This window comes from Triticum urartu, chromosome 6A, assembly GCF_056163025.1.
Source record: "Triticum urartu cultivar PI428250 chromosome 6A, HENAU_Tu73, whole genome shotgun sequence".
In the NCBI taxonomy this organism is placed as follows: Eukaryota; Viridiplantae; Streptophyta; class Magnoliopsida; order Poales; family Poaceae; genus Triticum; species Triticum urartu.
In genome coordinates, this window is record NC_141878.1 from 16,348,431 (window position 1) to 16,365,400 (window position 16,970).

Here is a 16,970-nt window from a genome sequence, read left to right on the forward strand (position 1 = left end):
GAAGAAGAAGAAATATAAGGACTACAGTTCTAATGATGCGAAGAAAAAGAAGAAATCCTCAAAATCTTCATCATCAAAATCCTCAAAGTCTTCATCTCACAAGAAGAGCAGCTCCAAGAAGGCTTGGACATTCATTGGCAAGGAAATGGACTCTGAAGCTGAATCTGAGGAACAAGAGGAAGAGGAGGCATCTGAGGACTCCGAGTCTGGTGTGGCGAGCCTAGCCCTCGCTACTGCATCCGTCAATAAGTCTATCTTCAACTCTGAAGAAAATGACCTCACCAACAAGGCTGATGAAGGCAATGATGACTATGCTCCCACCTCTTGCAGCTATTCTACAGCTACAATTTTCCGCTTTTCTCTCAATCTTAAGGATGTCTTGGAAGAAAATATACATCTTATACTCTTGATGCATTTTATATCCTGATGATTAATCACACCTTGCATGTTCACTTGCAATTTTGACACTCTGAGGTACTGCATGTTGACAGTTTGAACTCTTGCAGTGGCTACTAAACAGCTGCTGCTGCTGCTGCTACAAAGAGTTCACCCATCCTTGAAGTTGTACACCTTCCTCTGGTTTACTCATTGTTTTAACTTATGATAATTGTTGTGCTTGCTTATCATACATTACTATGCTTCCATTATCTGCTTTGGCAAGTCTATAAATTGAAATCATTGTGTTTCCATAAGATTGTAATCTTGCTATTATTTTTTATTTAGCTGTTTTTATTTTACCAGGTGTGTATGCAGTTCGGGATTCTTATGATATTATCATGTTGCGACATAGACGCTTAGGAAATTCTGATTATAATCAGAACGTAACAATTATTTACAGGGTCATTTAAATTACAACGATTTCTATATCATGAGAATTTGGAATGTGATAATTATACGTGCGTTGCACGTGCACGCTTACCAGTAGGAGAACCAAAAACTCTTCACTGAAGTGCAGTATGTTCGCCCAGCCCAGCCCAGCCCAGCCCAGCCCATCATCAGCGAGACTGGCGTGTGGGGTCACCTTGTCAGCATCATGGTCGAACCAGACCAGCGACCATTCTTCTCTTCTCTCCAAAAAAAAAGAAAAAGAAAAAGAAAAAAGAAGAGACCAGCCCAGACCACACAAATCCTCTCGCTCTCGCACCCGGCCGCTCGTTCCCCATTCCCTCGCCGCCGGCGCCACCGCGCCGCCGCAGCGCCATGCTCCGGCTCCGTAGGTGCGTCCTTGCCCAGCTCCTATCGTCTCCCTCCGCCTCCACCATCTCCCCTCTCCTTCGCCTCCTCTCCGCGGCTGCGCCCGCCGTCTCCCCTAACCCTAGCTTCGCCGTGGAGGATTACCTCGTCGCCACCTGCGGCCTCTCCCGAGCGCAGGCACTCAAGGCCTCCCCGAAGCTCTCCCACCTCAAATCCCCCGCCAAGCCCGACGCCGTCCTCTCCTTCCTCGACGGCCACGGCTTCTCCAGCTCCGACGTCGCCGCCGTCGTCGCGGGAGACCCCAAGGTACTCTGCTCCAGCGTGGAGGGATACCTCGGCCCCGTCGTCGCCCAGCTCACCGGCCTCGGCCTCTCGCGTTCTCAGATCGCGCGCCTCATCTCCTACTGCCACGGCAATTTACATCTGACATCCATCGTCTCCAAGCTGCAATACTACCTGCCCCTCTTCGGCTCCATCGACAACACCCTCCTAGCTCTCAAGCGCTGCTTATACCTTATCTCGTCTGACCTAGAGAGGGTGGTCAAGCCCAACGTCGCGGCCCTGCGGGACTCGGGGCTGGGTGATTGCGACATTGCCAAGCTGTGCGTCCCTAGTCCACGGCTGCTCACAACTAATGTAGAATCCATCCGGGCAATGGTGTCATGCGCTGAAAGTCTTGGTGTGCCTCGTGGATCTAGGATGTTCAGGCATGCCATGTCTGCTGTTGTGTTCCTCGGCGAGGAGAAGATCGCTGCCAAACTGGGGTACTTGAAGAAGACCTTTAGGTGGTCAGATGCCGAGGCCGGCATTGCTGTGTCCAAGTATCCAATCTTGCTAAGGAGGTCTAAGGACTCTCTGCGGAGCAGGTCAGAGTTCCTCATCTCTGAGGTGGGGCTGGAACCGGCATACATTGCTCATCGTCCGCTATTGCTCTCTTACAGCCTGGAGGGCCGGCTCAGGCCCCGGTACTATGTTGTGAAGTTTCTCAAGGAAAATGGATTGCTACATCGCGGCCGGGACTACTATTCTGCAGTCGCGGTGACTCCGAAGGTATTCATGGAGAAGTTCATATGCCCTCACATGGAAGCTGCACCGCACCTTGCTGAAGACTATGCGGAAGCTTGCAGAGGCGAAGTGCCGACTAGATTCAGATTTACATGAACCAAGAATTTTATGGTATTAAAGTTTGAAACTGCTTACTGCACCCCAGAGATTTCGCTTGCGGAGTAAGCTGGTAGGCTTTGTTTCAGTATCCGTGCCTAACTAGATGTTGGTTGTCTTTCTAGTATGGCTATGACATGCTGGTTTGGTCGTTGCTACTTGCTAACACCTGATGAAGCTACTAATTTATTTCTTGAGACCTGGTATGTCCATCTCATCATTCAGCAGAGAAGAGAACATCAAACTGCTATCTTGCCCATTCTCTTGCCTTATTGACACACATATTGGAACTAAGAGAGTGTGAGATCAGGTCATTGTGCAGACACATTGAAATATCTGTGACTAGTATATCTGCATTTGTATATTTGGAATACTGATATGAAAGGACCAGGATGACCACAATATGTTGATCACTGTCGAGGATGGCATTTTGATATAGTTTGTTGGTTGCTTGCTCCAGTTCTTGTTAGCTGAAAATTGATCATTTTTCTTTCTGCAGCATCTTTGTTTGAAGAGTTAAATTTTTGTTAAAGTAATTGATGGTTTACTAATTCATACGAGTATTTTCCTTTATTATTCTCCTGTATTTCTGAATGGTGTACTGGTTGATACTTTCTACCAGTATTACAATTTCTGCATACAGCCTACCAGTACAGTCTTGGTTTTTGAGAATTTGTAGCTATATGTTGATTATTACTGTTTATTAGAGCGAAGGAGAAAGACCTGGGTGACCATTTTATTTTATTTTGCATTTGGATGCCATTGTACAGATAATGCGCCTCTGCCCCCATTCATTGTTTAAAGGTGCAAACAAATTTGCCCTCTCATTTTTTCCGGTTTTAGCTTTTAAGAATAGGAGATAGATAGTCTGTCTATTCTTGTGCAATAAAGGAAAGCTCGACTATGCCATAGAAAGTGTTGTTGTTATACTGTCTGTACTTGATCCACAAAACACATAAAAGAGCTCATTGCCTCCTTGAGTTAACGGTTTGTATTCAGCAAGTTCATGTTCTGTTTATGAAGCAGGTGACTTGTGATGACTATTGGATGTCGTTCAATTGCTTTTCAACCATGCCCATCATCTTTTTGTGCTATGATGAAGCAGGTTGAGGATATTGTCCATGCAATGATATAGGCTTGCTTGCAGGAACCCATGGCAGGTACTTCATAATCTAGAGACATTGTACTTTCTCCTTTTTCATGTTCAGTCACAAACATATGTTCCATTCTCACATGAAAAATAGAACCTGCAGCTACCAAAACAAACTGTGAGCTGCATTAGTTTCAGTCACACCACTGAATTCATTGGTGCTCTCACTTCCTTTTTGTGAAAAAATGCGGTCTGGTGAATTGTTGATTAGTTCACATGGCCTAAACATGTTAGTACAGAACTAAATATCTGTAAAAGAACAGGGCCGGTATCTGAAAAAACTTCCTCCAATGTTATAAAGGAGGCCAACTTTTATTCTGGGGCAGGTACAGAAACTGAGGTGGCGTGTCGATTCTTTTATCGTGCTCAAATTTGTTGCTATGACCTGGCAGCAGTGTTCTTTCAGGCAACGGCTCAAAAGTTCATGTTGTTGAATGTTGTTTAAAATTATATATCACGTTAAAGCAGTCAAAATGTTGCAGAATGCAGTGTACGCTTTTAGAGCATTTATGTTCTATTGGTGTTTGGGTTTATATATTTACTGAATAAATAAAAAAATATGTCTGGTTGCTGCAAATAGTTCCTTTTTTCCTGTTGTGCACCTCCAAAGTGTTAGCTTTGAATTGTAGGCTTATCTCACCATGTTTATTATACAGGGAGGTGACCGGTAGCTGATAGCACAATCTGATCTTCTCAAGAACCGTACTTCGTTCAGCTGCAAGACAAGGCAAATTGCTTTAGGTTATCACGTCCTATAATATCAAATAAACATCCTATTAGTTTACAGGATCACATATTTTTAGGTTTTTAATGCGGTTCATGATGAAACAGCTAGAGCTTATCAGCATAATTTTTTGATATATACTATTACCTAACTGACATGGTATTTCAGCATAATGCGGTTATTACGTCAGTTATTTCCGAACGGAGGGAGTATCACTTATACTAATACTGATTTTAGGTGACCGCTTATCATCCTCTGTATATCACTGATGCTACATGCCACAACAAGTTTTTAGTTTTCCTTTCTAGAGATAGTTGTGCTTAGAATCAGGATATTGTCACCAGATATGCACTCCATTTACCCTTTTAAAGAGAAAGGAGCAGGCATATTTGATAGCCGGAGGCTCCTTGACAACATCCCATTTCAAAATATCGAAACAGTTATTATGTTCTTGCAATGAAATGCCTACTATTCTGATTGTTACCCGAAGTTTGTGACCGTTTTCCCAGGTTTTGGCCTTGCTGCACATTTGCGTCCCTTGTCAAATGCCACTAGATTTATGAGGGTGGGGTGATCTATTATGAGGCATTTTTTTGTGTTCTTCAAAATTTAAACGGTGGAAATGTTTTAATTTTTAAATAGACAAACATGAATGACCATGTTAATGATCCATTACTAATACCATCCGCTTGGGTGCATTCTATGGCTGAGAATAGGGGGGTGTCCCTGGCAGGAAAATGGCACACAAGAGAGATTGTTTTCTGAACTAAACTTTGGCAAAACCGCGGACAGGTACTTATGGCTTTCATGGAAGGAACTCTGAGTATCAGTGGATGTTTGGTGAGGAAGATCTTAAATCTCTCCCTGTCCGATAACACGCTGAGCAGCGAGTGCATCAGGATTGGGTGATTATTCACGGTTTTGGTTTGCTTGGCTCCACACTGCAGAAGACAAAGAATTTGTTTCAAAATCCTGGCAGGTAATTTCGGAGTTAGGAAATTGGAGTATCTACACCACTTTGTTGAGTTTGTTTAATTTATGAGAAAAGCAATGCTAATGTGAGATTCTGTTTATGTTCAGAAGGCAGAATTAGGTCAACAGAACAAGTATTACTATGATGACAAGTTGAAGCGATTGGTAGTGGAAACAACTGCTCATTTATGTCACAAGCTGCATCATTGAGTGGGACATATTATATACTCCCTCTGTTCCTTGATATAAGGTGTATAGATTTTTGAGAAAAAGTCCGAAATATAAGGTGTATTGCGTTGCACCACTCGTCTGGATAATGTTTTTAGGGATTTGACTACATTTCCTTATATTAGGCAGGCTTCTCTATTTTCTCATGTCAATTAGTCAGGTGTAATCTCGCCCAAAACTTGGGAAATTTTCCCTCCACATGCGTTCTTTAATTTCCGTGTCAAAAACTATACACCCTATATCAAGGAACGGAGGGAGTAGTATACAAGCGTAGTTCGGTGTCAAGCAGGCGCTAGATCACCTGAACGTCCTTATGCTAAATGGAAATTCATTTGCCTTGTGCTTTGTGTATGGTATGGTGTGTACATCTTTGATTCAACTCAACATTTTCTACATATCTTACGCTGTAAGTAAATACACTATGCTCCCTAATTTTTAAGCATCGCAATCAATTGAGGACTAAATTGGGAATTGGATCATTTGATTTTGACCGGGTCAACAATTTCTCAAGAGACTTTTTTGTGTGTGAATAAAGACTCTTATTCAATTCTTTTAATTCGTTGTGGTTCTTAATCTTGAAGCTTTTTCATTCAATTGAGGTATCCAATTTCAGATTTGATTCATGATTTTGACCGGGTCAACGGTTTTAAAAATCAATTGGGAGCAACCTGGCCTATAAAAACATATGAATCCTGCGTGCCGTCTCATCACCTAGAAAAAAAAAGCATCAATATGCGATATTGTAGCACCAAAATAGTGCATGCAAACACCAATGCACAAAATTTTCCCACGTAAGTATGGGTTGATTAGCAGATAAAACAAAATCACACTGCAAAAGGCCCATCAAAACACCGTATTGTATATAAAAAGAACACACTCCATCATCTCCCCCTAGCCAAACCAAATACACCCTCGTTTCCAATATATAAGGTGTATTTGTTTTTTGAAAAGTCAAATCTATTTAACTTTGACAAAGTTCATGGTGAAAAATATCAGCATCCACGATAATAAATAAACAAAATATGTAAATTAATTTCATGATGAATCTAATGATACTAATTTGATATTATGGACGTTAATATATTTCTCAATAAATTTGGTGAAACTTAAAAAGGTTTGACTTAAAAAAAAACTAATACTACACCTTATATTTTAAAACATACGTAGTAAAAGAATTATGAAAATCCAACAACACGAATGGCACAAGAATGTTCACCCTACTCTTCTAGTCAATGATGATTCTCTTGACTGCTAGGCAAAATAGGAAACAACTAATGTGATTGTGTAGTTTTTTTTTTGTTGAGAATCATGTGATTGTATAGATAATGCACGGATGTCAATAAGAAAATGTAAAGTTTGGTCAAAAAACAAACTTCCTCCTGTGAGCTACTCCCTCCGTTCCGAATTACTTGTTGCAGGTATGGATGTATCTAGATATATTTTAATTCTAGATACATCCATTTCTGCGACAAGTAATTTAGAACGAAGGGAGTAGATGTCTCCAACTTTTCCTTTTGGATATTGAGCTAAACAATTTGTTTGGACGATTTGAAGATATTGAGACCAACTAGATACCTAGGGAAAGAGCAACTAGCACAAGATACTAATACTTTCAGGTCTTGAGAGGCGAATAGGAATCGTACCTAGTTTTTGAAAAAATGCGGTAAGAAAGTAGTAGAAGGTGCTCTTGTAAAATTCACAATCAGGTCGAATTCAGGGCAAAGAACACTTAAAATCTTTATCCGACGGATGGAAGTGCATCAGTTTTTGTGTCATTAAATTAAAAGAGAAACAAAGAATAAATTCAGTTGTCTTTATATAGGAGAACCAAAAACTCTTCGCTGCTGTATGTTCGCCCAGCCCAGCCCAGCCCAGCCCATCATCAGCGAGACTGGCGTGTGGGGTCAGCATCAAGGTCGAACAGACCAGCGACCATTCTTCTCTCTCAAAAAAAAAGAGACCCGCAAATCCTCTCGCTCTCGCATTCGCACCTGGCCGTCGTTCCCCATTCCCTCGCCGCCGGCGCCACCACACTGCCGCGCCGCCACCACATCGCCGCGCCGCCATGCTCAGGCTACGCAGCCACGTCCTCGCCCATTTCTTCTCGTCTCCAGCCACCTCTCTCGGATCCCCTCTCCGCCGCATCATCTCCGCCGCCGCGCCCGCCATCTCCCCGAACCCTAGCTTCTCGGTGGAGGAGTACCTCGTCTCCACCTGCGGCCTCACCCAAACCCAGGCCGTCAAAGCCTCCGCCAAGCTCTCCCACCTCAAGTCCCCATCCAAGCCGGACGGCGTCCTCGCCCTCCTCGCTGGCCTCGGCCTCTCCGGCGCCGACATCGCCGCTCTCGTCGCTAGGGACCCGCAGCTCCTCTGCGCCAAAGTGGAGAAAACCCTGGCCCCCAACGTGACGGGGCTCACCGGCCTCGGTCTCCCGCCTTCTGAGATCGCATGCCTCGTCTCGCTCTCCCATAACAGCTTCCGCTCTAGATCCATCACCTCCAAGATGCACTACTACTTGCTTTCTCTTTGGGTCCTCTGAGAACCTCCTCCGGGCCCTCAGGATGAACTTCTACCTTCTCTCGTCTGACCTCGACGGCATCGTCAAGCCCAATGTCACCTTGCTGCGGGAGTGCGGGCTAGGTGCTTGTGATATTGCCAAGTTGTGCATCTCAACTCCGAGGCTACTCACCACCAACCCCAAGCGTGTCCAGGCGATGGTGACATGCGCTCAAAACATAGGTGTGCCCCGTGGCTGCGGGATGTTCAGGCACGCGCTGCAGGCTGTTGCATTTCTCAGTGGAGGACAAGATCGCAGCCAGGGTGGAGCACTTGAAGAACACGTTCAGGTGGACGAATGCTGAGGTAGGCATGGCTGTTTCTAAGGCTCCAATGGTGCTGACGCGGTTGAGTGGTGTGGTGTCGTGCCGTTTGGCGGTGGATCAGGGTTTCGGGCCCAGATCCAGTTGTCGCGGGCCGTCGGCGGGATGCGGCGGTGTTGGCTGCTTTGGCCCGCGCGGGCGGCTGCACGTGGTGGGGGCCGGCGACTCTGGTTGGCTGCGGGTGGATCTGGAGCGGCCGCTCCTGACCTGCTTCTCCTGCTGGACGGCGCTGCTCGGCCGGGCCGGCGTTCTGGGCGGCGGCGCTGCTTCGTCCCAGGTCCGGTTCGTTGATGGATGGCGATGTTGGACTCCAGGGCGGCGGCCCCGGGACGGTGGTTGATGTGTCGGTGGTCGTGGAGTTCACGCTGGTGATGCGGCGGCCGCGGTATGCTTGGTGGAGGGAGGCTCGTCTCTCGCAGCTCGGCTCGAGGCGTGGTGGTGGTCCCTGAGTGGCGATGGCGCGGTTGCTGCGTAGGGGTGCGCGGGTCAGTGGAGGTGCTGGTTGGCGTCGATCGACCACGTGGGAGTGGTGGTGTTACTGATTCGGGCGAAAGCTTGGCAGGTGATTGCTGGCCGGCGGAGGCGGCGCTCGTGGGCGTCGCTTTCTTCCTTCGAGGCGGCGTCGTGGTGATCTGTGCATCCTCATCTCTCGGGTCAAGATCTCCGAGCGAAAGTCAGGATCCTTGTTGGATTAGGCGGCGACGGCGTCTCCAATGTCGTTTTCCCTCTTGGGGGCGCTGTCTTGGAGATCTTGGTCCCTTTTGTGCTTCTTGCAGGCTGGACGTGCACCACATCGTGGTCGGCAGGTGCCCGGCCGGCGGTGAGGTTGGTTTGGCATTGCGACGCGTGTGTCAACGACGATGGTGGCGAGTAGAGCCGAGTCATGGCTTGTCCTTTTGATGTCGAAGGTCTGGTGCGCCAATGGGTGAGCCCATGCTGGTTTCTGGCTGTGACAGAGAAGTCGGCGCTGCGGGCGGCGAGGCCGCTACGGCAACGATGACTCCATGAGGGCGGCTTTCAGCGTGCGGTGCTCTCCGGATGTTGCGCTAGACTAGGTCGGTGCAAGGCTTGCAACTTTCTTCTGTGAAGCTCGTCAACAAAATCGGAGCTGCCGTGTCCTCGACATTGCGGTCGACTGTTTGATGTTGTTGTGGCCAGGTCGTCTGCGTGTGCCCCTTATGGGGTTTGTATCTAGGTTTTTGACCGGTTTTTCTCTAATTAACCAGGCAACTCTCTTCTTGTTAATCAATGAAAATAGCAAATCTTTTGCCTCGTCTCAAAAACAAAGACTCTTCATGGGAGTGCAGTATGTTCGCCCAGCCCATCATCAGCGAGACTGGCGTGTGGGGTCACATTGTCACCAGACCATTCTCTCCCTCCCTCTCTCTCTCAAAAATAAAAATAAAATGAAGAGACCAGACCACGCAAATCCTCTCGCACTTGCACTCGCACTCGCACCCGGCCGTCGTGGCCAGGGTGAACTACTTGAAGAACACCTTCAGGTGGACGGATGCTGAGGTAGGCATGGCTGTTTCTAAGGCTCCATCGGTGCTGGCGAGGTCCAAGGAGTCGCTGCAGCGCAGGTCTGAGTTCCTCATCTCCGAGGTGGGCTTGGAACCGCTGTACATTGCTCAACGGTCGGAAATAATCGGTCACAGCCTAGAGGGCCGGCTCAGGCCCGGGTACTATGCTGTGAAGTTTCTCAAGGAAAATGGATTGCTCAAGCGTGACCCAAACTACAGTACCGTTTTCAAGATTAGTGAGAAGGCATTCAGGAAGAAGTTCATATCCCCTCACAAGGAGGCTGCACTGCACCTGGCAGAAGACTATGATGCCGCTTGCAAGGGGGACGTGCCGACTAATTTCAGATTCACATAAAGACGGGCTATGATGTAATTGGGTGCTGGTTGTCTGATGTTGTATGACTGTTAGATGCTGGGTTGGTCATTGCTAACGTGTGATGGAATTGATAATTTGATCCCCAAATACTGGTATGTAATGCTATCACTCAGCAGAGAAGAAACCATTGATTGGTTATGAACTTCTCATCCTCATTCATGTTTTAAACACACTTATTGGAACAAAATAAGTGTGAGGTCAGGCCATACTGCAGTGCATTAAAATTTCAGTTTTCAAGTTAGTTGCTGGTGCATTGAGACAATGAGCCACAGTAAGGTTTCCTTCATGTGGGTGGTGCATTCCTAATATTCTACTACTGGTTTTGCAATTCATAGTTGATAATTGGAGGATCAGTCTGATGTCCGTCCCAAATTTAGGTAAATAGTCTTCTTGGTGCGGTCAATTCACCTGGCTTTAGCTTAATCTGTTTTTCAGTTATGGTTTGATATACAAATCATTTTGGTTTGCTCATATGCAGATTCATAGTGACCCGTCTTTGTTTCAACTAATGAAATACTCCCTCCATCCCATAGTGTAAGTGTAGTGTCAAAAAACGTCTTACATTATGGGACGGAGGGAGTAGATACGTATTCATCCGACTAGGTTCACTAGCAGCTAGTTGGTGTTTCTTCCTTCTTTGTACATCTTCTTTAGTTTTGCTAAAACTCAGTGGTTAGGTTATTGCTTTGGTCGGTGTGATTGTGAATATAGGCACGAAACAGTTGGTATCATGTACATCCATGCTCTGAATTCATGGTCTGAATATCTGCAGAGGCTGCAGGTTCTTAATTACTTCCCCCTAGTATCTTGTTTATTTGAAATGCTGTGCATAATGTGCTAGCCTTCTGGGGCAGATTACTTCCAACTCGCCACATATTCTGCACTTGAATTAGTTTTTGCCACCTTGGGTGTTCATCTGGAGGAAGCTATCATTGAAGTTCAGTGACGGATAGTAAAATTTGCTATATGTGTCTTGAACCATGTTTGATCTAAAAACACAAGGAATTCCAGTACTTTCTTTAACCTCCAAAGTAACTGCCGAAGCGTGCTAGAATTAGTTTAACTTTTAATTATCAAGCAGATAGGTTGTAGTTGTAATGGTCTGTTTTTTGTAACAAAGTAAGCATTTCAGAGCTGGCCGTACTTCAACCAATCATACATCAATGTTTGCTACGTGTCATTTTGCCGTGTTGTTAATGCTCTACTTATTTTCCTTGTCAATGCAGGGTTATGGTAAGGCTCCCGGGGGTAAAAATTGATTTTCCTGGAGAAGGACCTTAAAGATGCATCATTGTTCAACTGCCAACTATTTGTTGTTTTCAGTAAGACACAACCCTGTTGAAGTCTTGCAGTGATTTTTCCTCCTAGGTTTCATTAAGATTTGGTCGCTTTGTTGGCAATGATAAAGGATATTGTGTCGCAGTTCATGCAGTAAATCTATGTCATACACTTGTGTGTTTATATGTTTCATCAGGTTTGTCTGGCCTATGATGATATGGAAGCCCAACTGTACCATTGACCTTGACTTGTTCTGCCCAGCGTAAATGATAAAACAGTTCCCCTTATAAGTTGTGATTGTTTGGACTGCTAGCTGATTCCTCTTTTAGCATTTTCAAAACTCTCATCATTCCTGTGCGTGTATTTAATTCTGTAACTAAAATGCTAGGATGCACAAGTTAACTAAAATGGCAGGACTTACTGGTAATGAAGAAATACCTCTGATGACCATGTGTGCTTAGGGGATGTGAGTCGAGTTCGCTCACAAGAGATGGGCCATCATCCTTTCTAGAAAGACTTTCCTCTGGATATATAAACCCTATTCCACAGGATTTGTGATCAAAGTTTTTGTATTCCAGTCCTGAAAAGCTCATTTTTGTATCAATCGAAATAGCTGTAAACCCACAATATTTTTCATGTCAGCTTGGCTAAAAGAGGCCGACTTGCGACAGCTTCCAATTGCCTCCTCTCTCTACTCCACAGTTCATCGGAATCTAATTGTACTTCATCTGTGTCAGTGTTTTAATTTTGCACCCGATGTGCATATTTTTTTAGAAATCTTAGCAACCTTTCTGGTAGGGGTATTGTCATTTCTAATGTTAATGTTTCTCGGAGAAAGTTAGTGTCGTACTGACCTTCAATCATCAGAGTTTGATGTAAAAATCGACTGCATTTAGAATTTTATCATAGCAGTGTGTTAATTCATTAAAGGAAAGCAATGAAGCAAGTTAAATCGTAACTTCATACATGCTTAATATCGTAAACTTGAAGCATGTGCCTGTTGCAGTCCTGATGGGTACATTATACATTAATAATTTGTATGACATGGCATTCACCAATGCAGTCAGATGAAAATGTGGCTCAAACTATTGATGGATGCCCCCCCGCTCTTTTACCTGTACCCTTGTTTGTTTCTTAATAACTCTGTACTTATGTGTATCAATCTGACTATTGTTTTTCTTCATTTCTTCCTTCGTAGAGAATTGGAGCGTGTCCTTGCAGCCATTGCATATCAATGCAGTCGAAATATAGTAGGCAATCAAGATGCATTTTAGCGTATGTTTCTTTTCTGATATCTGGAATATATGTTGAGATTATAGTAACTGAAATATATGTTAGCTGCAATTTGCTAAAGGGTGATATGCTTATGATCTTATGGATGGAAGCCCTAGAGTTCAATTGCCAGGACTTTTTTCACAAGGTTAGTGTACTGCAGGCCTAGATCCTTATTTATGTTACTACAAAGCTTACGTTTTAGACTGCACCTAAGTTGACATGTTTCTATGGTCTACATTTTGCGGATTGGAGAGTTAGGATCAGCTGGCCCCGAGTGCAAAGAACTTCAAGAAACAACAAAGAGTTGTTGATGGATAATTCAGCCGGCTTGCTTCTCTGTTTGCCAATTGTTTGGAGCTACGAGGGTAACTATTTACTGTATTGTGGTAGATTTCTTTTGCTCTGATAACTAATCTATTTTAAGTTTTTAACTGATTTCAGTGTCCTAAATCTCTAGTGCAAAAACTATAGCACTGGATGTGTTGCCCTTCAGAGGTGGTGCCGGAAGGATCAGGGGCGAAGCCAACATAGAGAAGGAGGCGATTGTGATCGCAGCTAAGGGAAGCAAAAGCACGTGGAGGGGCATTCCTCAGCCTACTGGTACATGTCATTCTTCCAGCAAGCGGCGCCAGTTCCAAAATGAAGATTTGCTTAATTGTGAAAGGATGTTTTGTCTCAAACTCTATATGGTCCAAGATATACAATCATTTCTTGAAAATCATATTACTTCCATCCCAAAAAGCTTGTCTTAGATTTGTATAAATGCGGATGTTGGTTCCCTGCTCTAGTTCTTGTAAGCTGAAAATCTGCGTTCTTTCTGCAGTATCTTTGTTTGAAGAGATTAACGGCTGGCAAAGACTAAGTCTCCTCTGGTGTGCATCAATCAAGGGTTACATGTAGTTCTACTTATGCCCAGCCCGGCAAGGTAGCGGGTATATATGGAAGAAGCTATGTTGTTAATCTGTTATATCGTGATTTAAGACCAGCAAATGGTTAGAATATTAACCCTCGGTTAGCATGGTATCCAATATGCCTAGATTGATATAAATTGTTGCCTAGATTGATATAAGTTGTTACATTCACAGGCTATCTTCATGCAAACAGAGTTAGGCATTAACTGATGCAAGCTGGCTCTTCCAGATGGCATCTACTCTGTTTTCAGTGGTGGAAAAAATATATCTTCACAACTATATTGAGCCTTGAGCGTGTTCTGTAGACTGTAGTCCTTTCTTCAAAATTTTTTAAAGCTGGATGTGATACTGGATGGTCTGAATTATCGGCTGTCTAGGTTTTTTCTGCCCTGAGAATAGATCGCAAACTGTACCTGCATATTTAATAATTTTTGTGCACATTATGTTTTGCTTCCATGGTTTGTATGCTTTTGAACTATTCCTGTCTTCATTTAGGCATGGATGTGGTTCGCAACTCAGTACTTTATTTCGTTGTCCACAATATTGGCTGATAAATCAGTTAAGTGCCAACATTTGTTACACTCTATAAAACCCCACGTCAAGACATCATATATATCATAGATGACCGATAAAATTAGTCTTTTGTTACACTCTATAGCAACTTCACTAAGAAAACGGGACGTGACAACACAAATTGATTGGACCAGTATCTTACAAAACTTCCATCATTATATTAGCCACAATAAACTTCACATGTTTTCCAGCAATTCACATGACATCATTAAAATGTTATAAGTATTGGATAAGAAGAATCGACAACACATTCTTACTGGGATAGCATCTTAGGGTTCCTTGAATATATATCTCATGTCGGGTAAATCCTTAGCTCCCTTCCCCATCTTACTTTTTTTTACGGGGACTTCCCCCTCTTACTAATACTACAGAGTGGCTGTTTAGCTAGAAGATAATCAAAAGGAGAGACGTAACACTGGAATAGTTATTGGTTAGCGTGGATTGAAGGTAAGTGCACCATCTACAAGTAATCACGATTAGCATGTGGGAAAGAAGATGTTAAGTATAAGACTGGTAATGGCGTAATGCATGGAGTAGTGAAAAAAATCCATTCATATATACATCTCTGTTATTTATTCCTTGCTACTGCATTTATTGGTCTCTTTACGATGAACACTCGTATTTGGAGTGGTATTACCCAGAAAAACAATAGAAATGCAACTAACCTTATAATTATAATGCCTCCCTCAAGTTACGCACTGACGAGCCAGTGTGACTCTTAGCTCTGACCACTATCGATGAACTTAACACCCATGGTTAGATTGTAAAACTAAGAAAACAGTGCTGATAAAACTAGAGATGGTGCACATCGTCTTCGTGAAGAACATAAACAATGGCAGTTTCATCATAGCTTTTTTTTTGTTACAATTGTTGGATCTTCCATTCTTCCCGGTGTCTCCTGTTCCATGGGTTTTTGTCACTTTTATTCCTCTCACACCATTTCCTTATCTTCTGTAAATGAGTTTCACCTATTTGATGATAGACTATAGCTAGTGTTGCCAATATGCAGAAGTAAAGCTAGTGAGACGCCTGAGCATGCTATCCATTCAGGTAATCATAGAGTAGTATATATAAAGGCCATAGTACCATTATTCAACGTAGTGAAGGTTGGTGGAGCATTCATTTTCTTTTCATGAAATGAGTGCATAAGAGTTGCATTGGCATCGTGTTCGTGACAAAGTGGGAAAGAGTAGTTTGTTAATAATTCAACTAACTAACGTATAGTCCAATTTTGTTCCTTTAGTTGACCTTAGTTGGAAACTATGCGTATGTTACCTCTCATCCCTCAAACCACTGCAAGACTATTTCAGATGAATTGACCGAGGTTTCACACAGGTGGCAACCATTCAAATGAAATAAAATCAGGAAGTTCCAAATAAATTGGAAAAAGGCGAAAATAAAAAGAAATCCAAACTCTTGAACAAGAGAGGGGGCTCATCCAGAAAATAAAATATAATTAATTTGATAATTTGAGTTAAAAAAAAGGTAGCTCGATCCTTTTGCTACCAGTGCCGGCAATAAGCATCCATCTTGCAGCTTTACTCAGGCTCTTCCAGGCTGGCACTCACATGCAGAATAGACCAAGTAGTCATGTCATCCAGTAAAACAACAGACATAAAACTGACCTCGTAATATGTATATATAATTTCTCGGACACACTAGTTACAACAGGAAGATAGTAAGCTTCCAGTGTGACATGAAGAGAGTAGGAAACATGACGAGAGTAGGAAATTATTCACTAGTTAGTACTCCCAATGTGGTCTAATTAATTCAGTACAAATAGCATTGAGCCACTTGGCACTGGTTACCTTAACACTCAAAGCCTTGACGGAACTGTACCAGGATCAGTGGATCACTAGACTGAAGATCAATAATAATAGTTCATTTCTACATTTTCACAACCATTTGGTCTTCTGTTCTTCCCGTTGTCTTCTATTCCCACGGCTTTGTGTATCTTCTTTTCATTTCTCATCCTCTCCTCATCTACTTTGTATGTGAGTTTCACCTACTTGACATACTAAGAAGCTAATGCTGCTAACATGTAGAAGTGATTCAACCGCAAAAAAAACATGTAGAAGTGAAGTGGGGCACTATATTTGATACCTAGTTGTGCGAACATAGTGGTATATATAGAGGGTAGAGGCGAAGTGGGGCACTGGAATATATAGTAGTATAAATGAAGGGTACAAGTGGAATGATGCACTGGCATTTGCTATCTAGTCAGACAAAGATTTGTGGTATATATATAAGGGAATCACTATAGGTCACCCAACTGATCTTTCCATGCGTGTCCACCGCCTCCATGTCCATCATATATGTTTTAATCAGAAGGCTCCGTAGTAACCTTCGTTAGAGTACATGTTTGCCTGTGGGAAAGAAGATGTTAAGTATAAGAGGGGTGACTGCACAGGAGCAATGAATAATATATGTCGTGGTGAAAAAAAAACATTTCATTATTTGCCAGTTATATACATCTTTGTTATTTATTCCTTGTCACTACATTTGTTGGTCTATTTCTGGCCAACACTTGCATTTGGAGTAGTATTACCCAGAAAAACAACTAACCTTATAATTATAATGTCTCCCTCAAGTTACACACTCACGAGCCAGTTTGACTCTTTGCTCTCACCAACATCTGAGATGAACTAAACACCCACGATTAGATTGTGAAACTAAGGAAACTGTGCTAATAAAACGGAGAGATGGTGCACGTCGTCTTCATGAAG

General features: G+C 43.4%; 1 protein-coding gene and 1 pseudogene across 2 annotated transcripts; both read left to right on the forward strand.

The window, feature by feature from the left end:
- The first annotated feature begins 1,080 nt into the window (after positions 1-1,080).
- LOC147963254 (uncharacterized) lies at positions 1,081-5,627 on the forward strand. 2 transcript variants are annotated; one of them, XM_087527865.1, is made up of 4 exons: positions 1,081-2,060; positions 2,136-3,515; positions 4,162-5,208; positions 5,310-5,627. In XM_087527865.1, the coding sequence occupies exons 1-2, from the start codon at positions 1,201-1,203 to the stop codon at positions 2,353-2,355; spliced, it is 1,080 nt and encodes a 359-aa protein (XP_087383991.1). In that variant the 5' UTR covers positions 1,081-1,200; the 3' UTR covers positions 2,356-3,515; positions 4,162-5,208; positions 5,310-5,627. The 2 variants fall into 2 exon arrangements, with proteins under 2 accessions (XP_087383991.1, XP_087383990.1); XM_087527864.1 differs by having other exon boundaries at positions 1,081-3,515.
- Positions 5,628-7,082: 1,455 nt separating this feature from the next.
- Positions 7,083-14,215, forward strand: LOC147963255 (uncharacterized; annotated as a pseudogene).
- Positions 14,216-16,970: the final 2,755 nt, after the last annotated feature.

Bases quoted from the DNA above. Each gene is read 5' to 3' on its own strand.
- LOC147963254 (XM_087527864.1), top strand. From the start codon at position 1,201: ATGCTCCGGCTCCGTAGGTGCGTCCTTGCCCAGCTCCTATCGTCTCCC.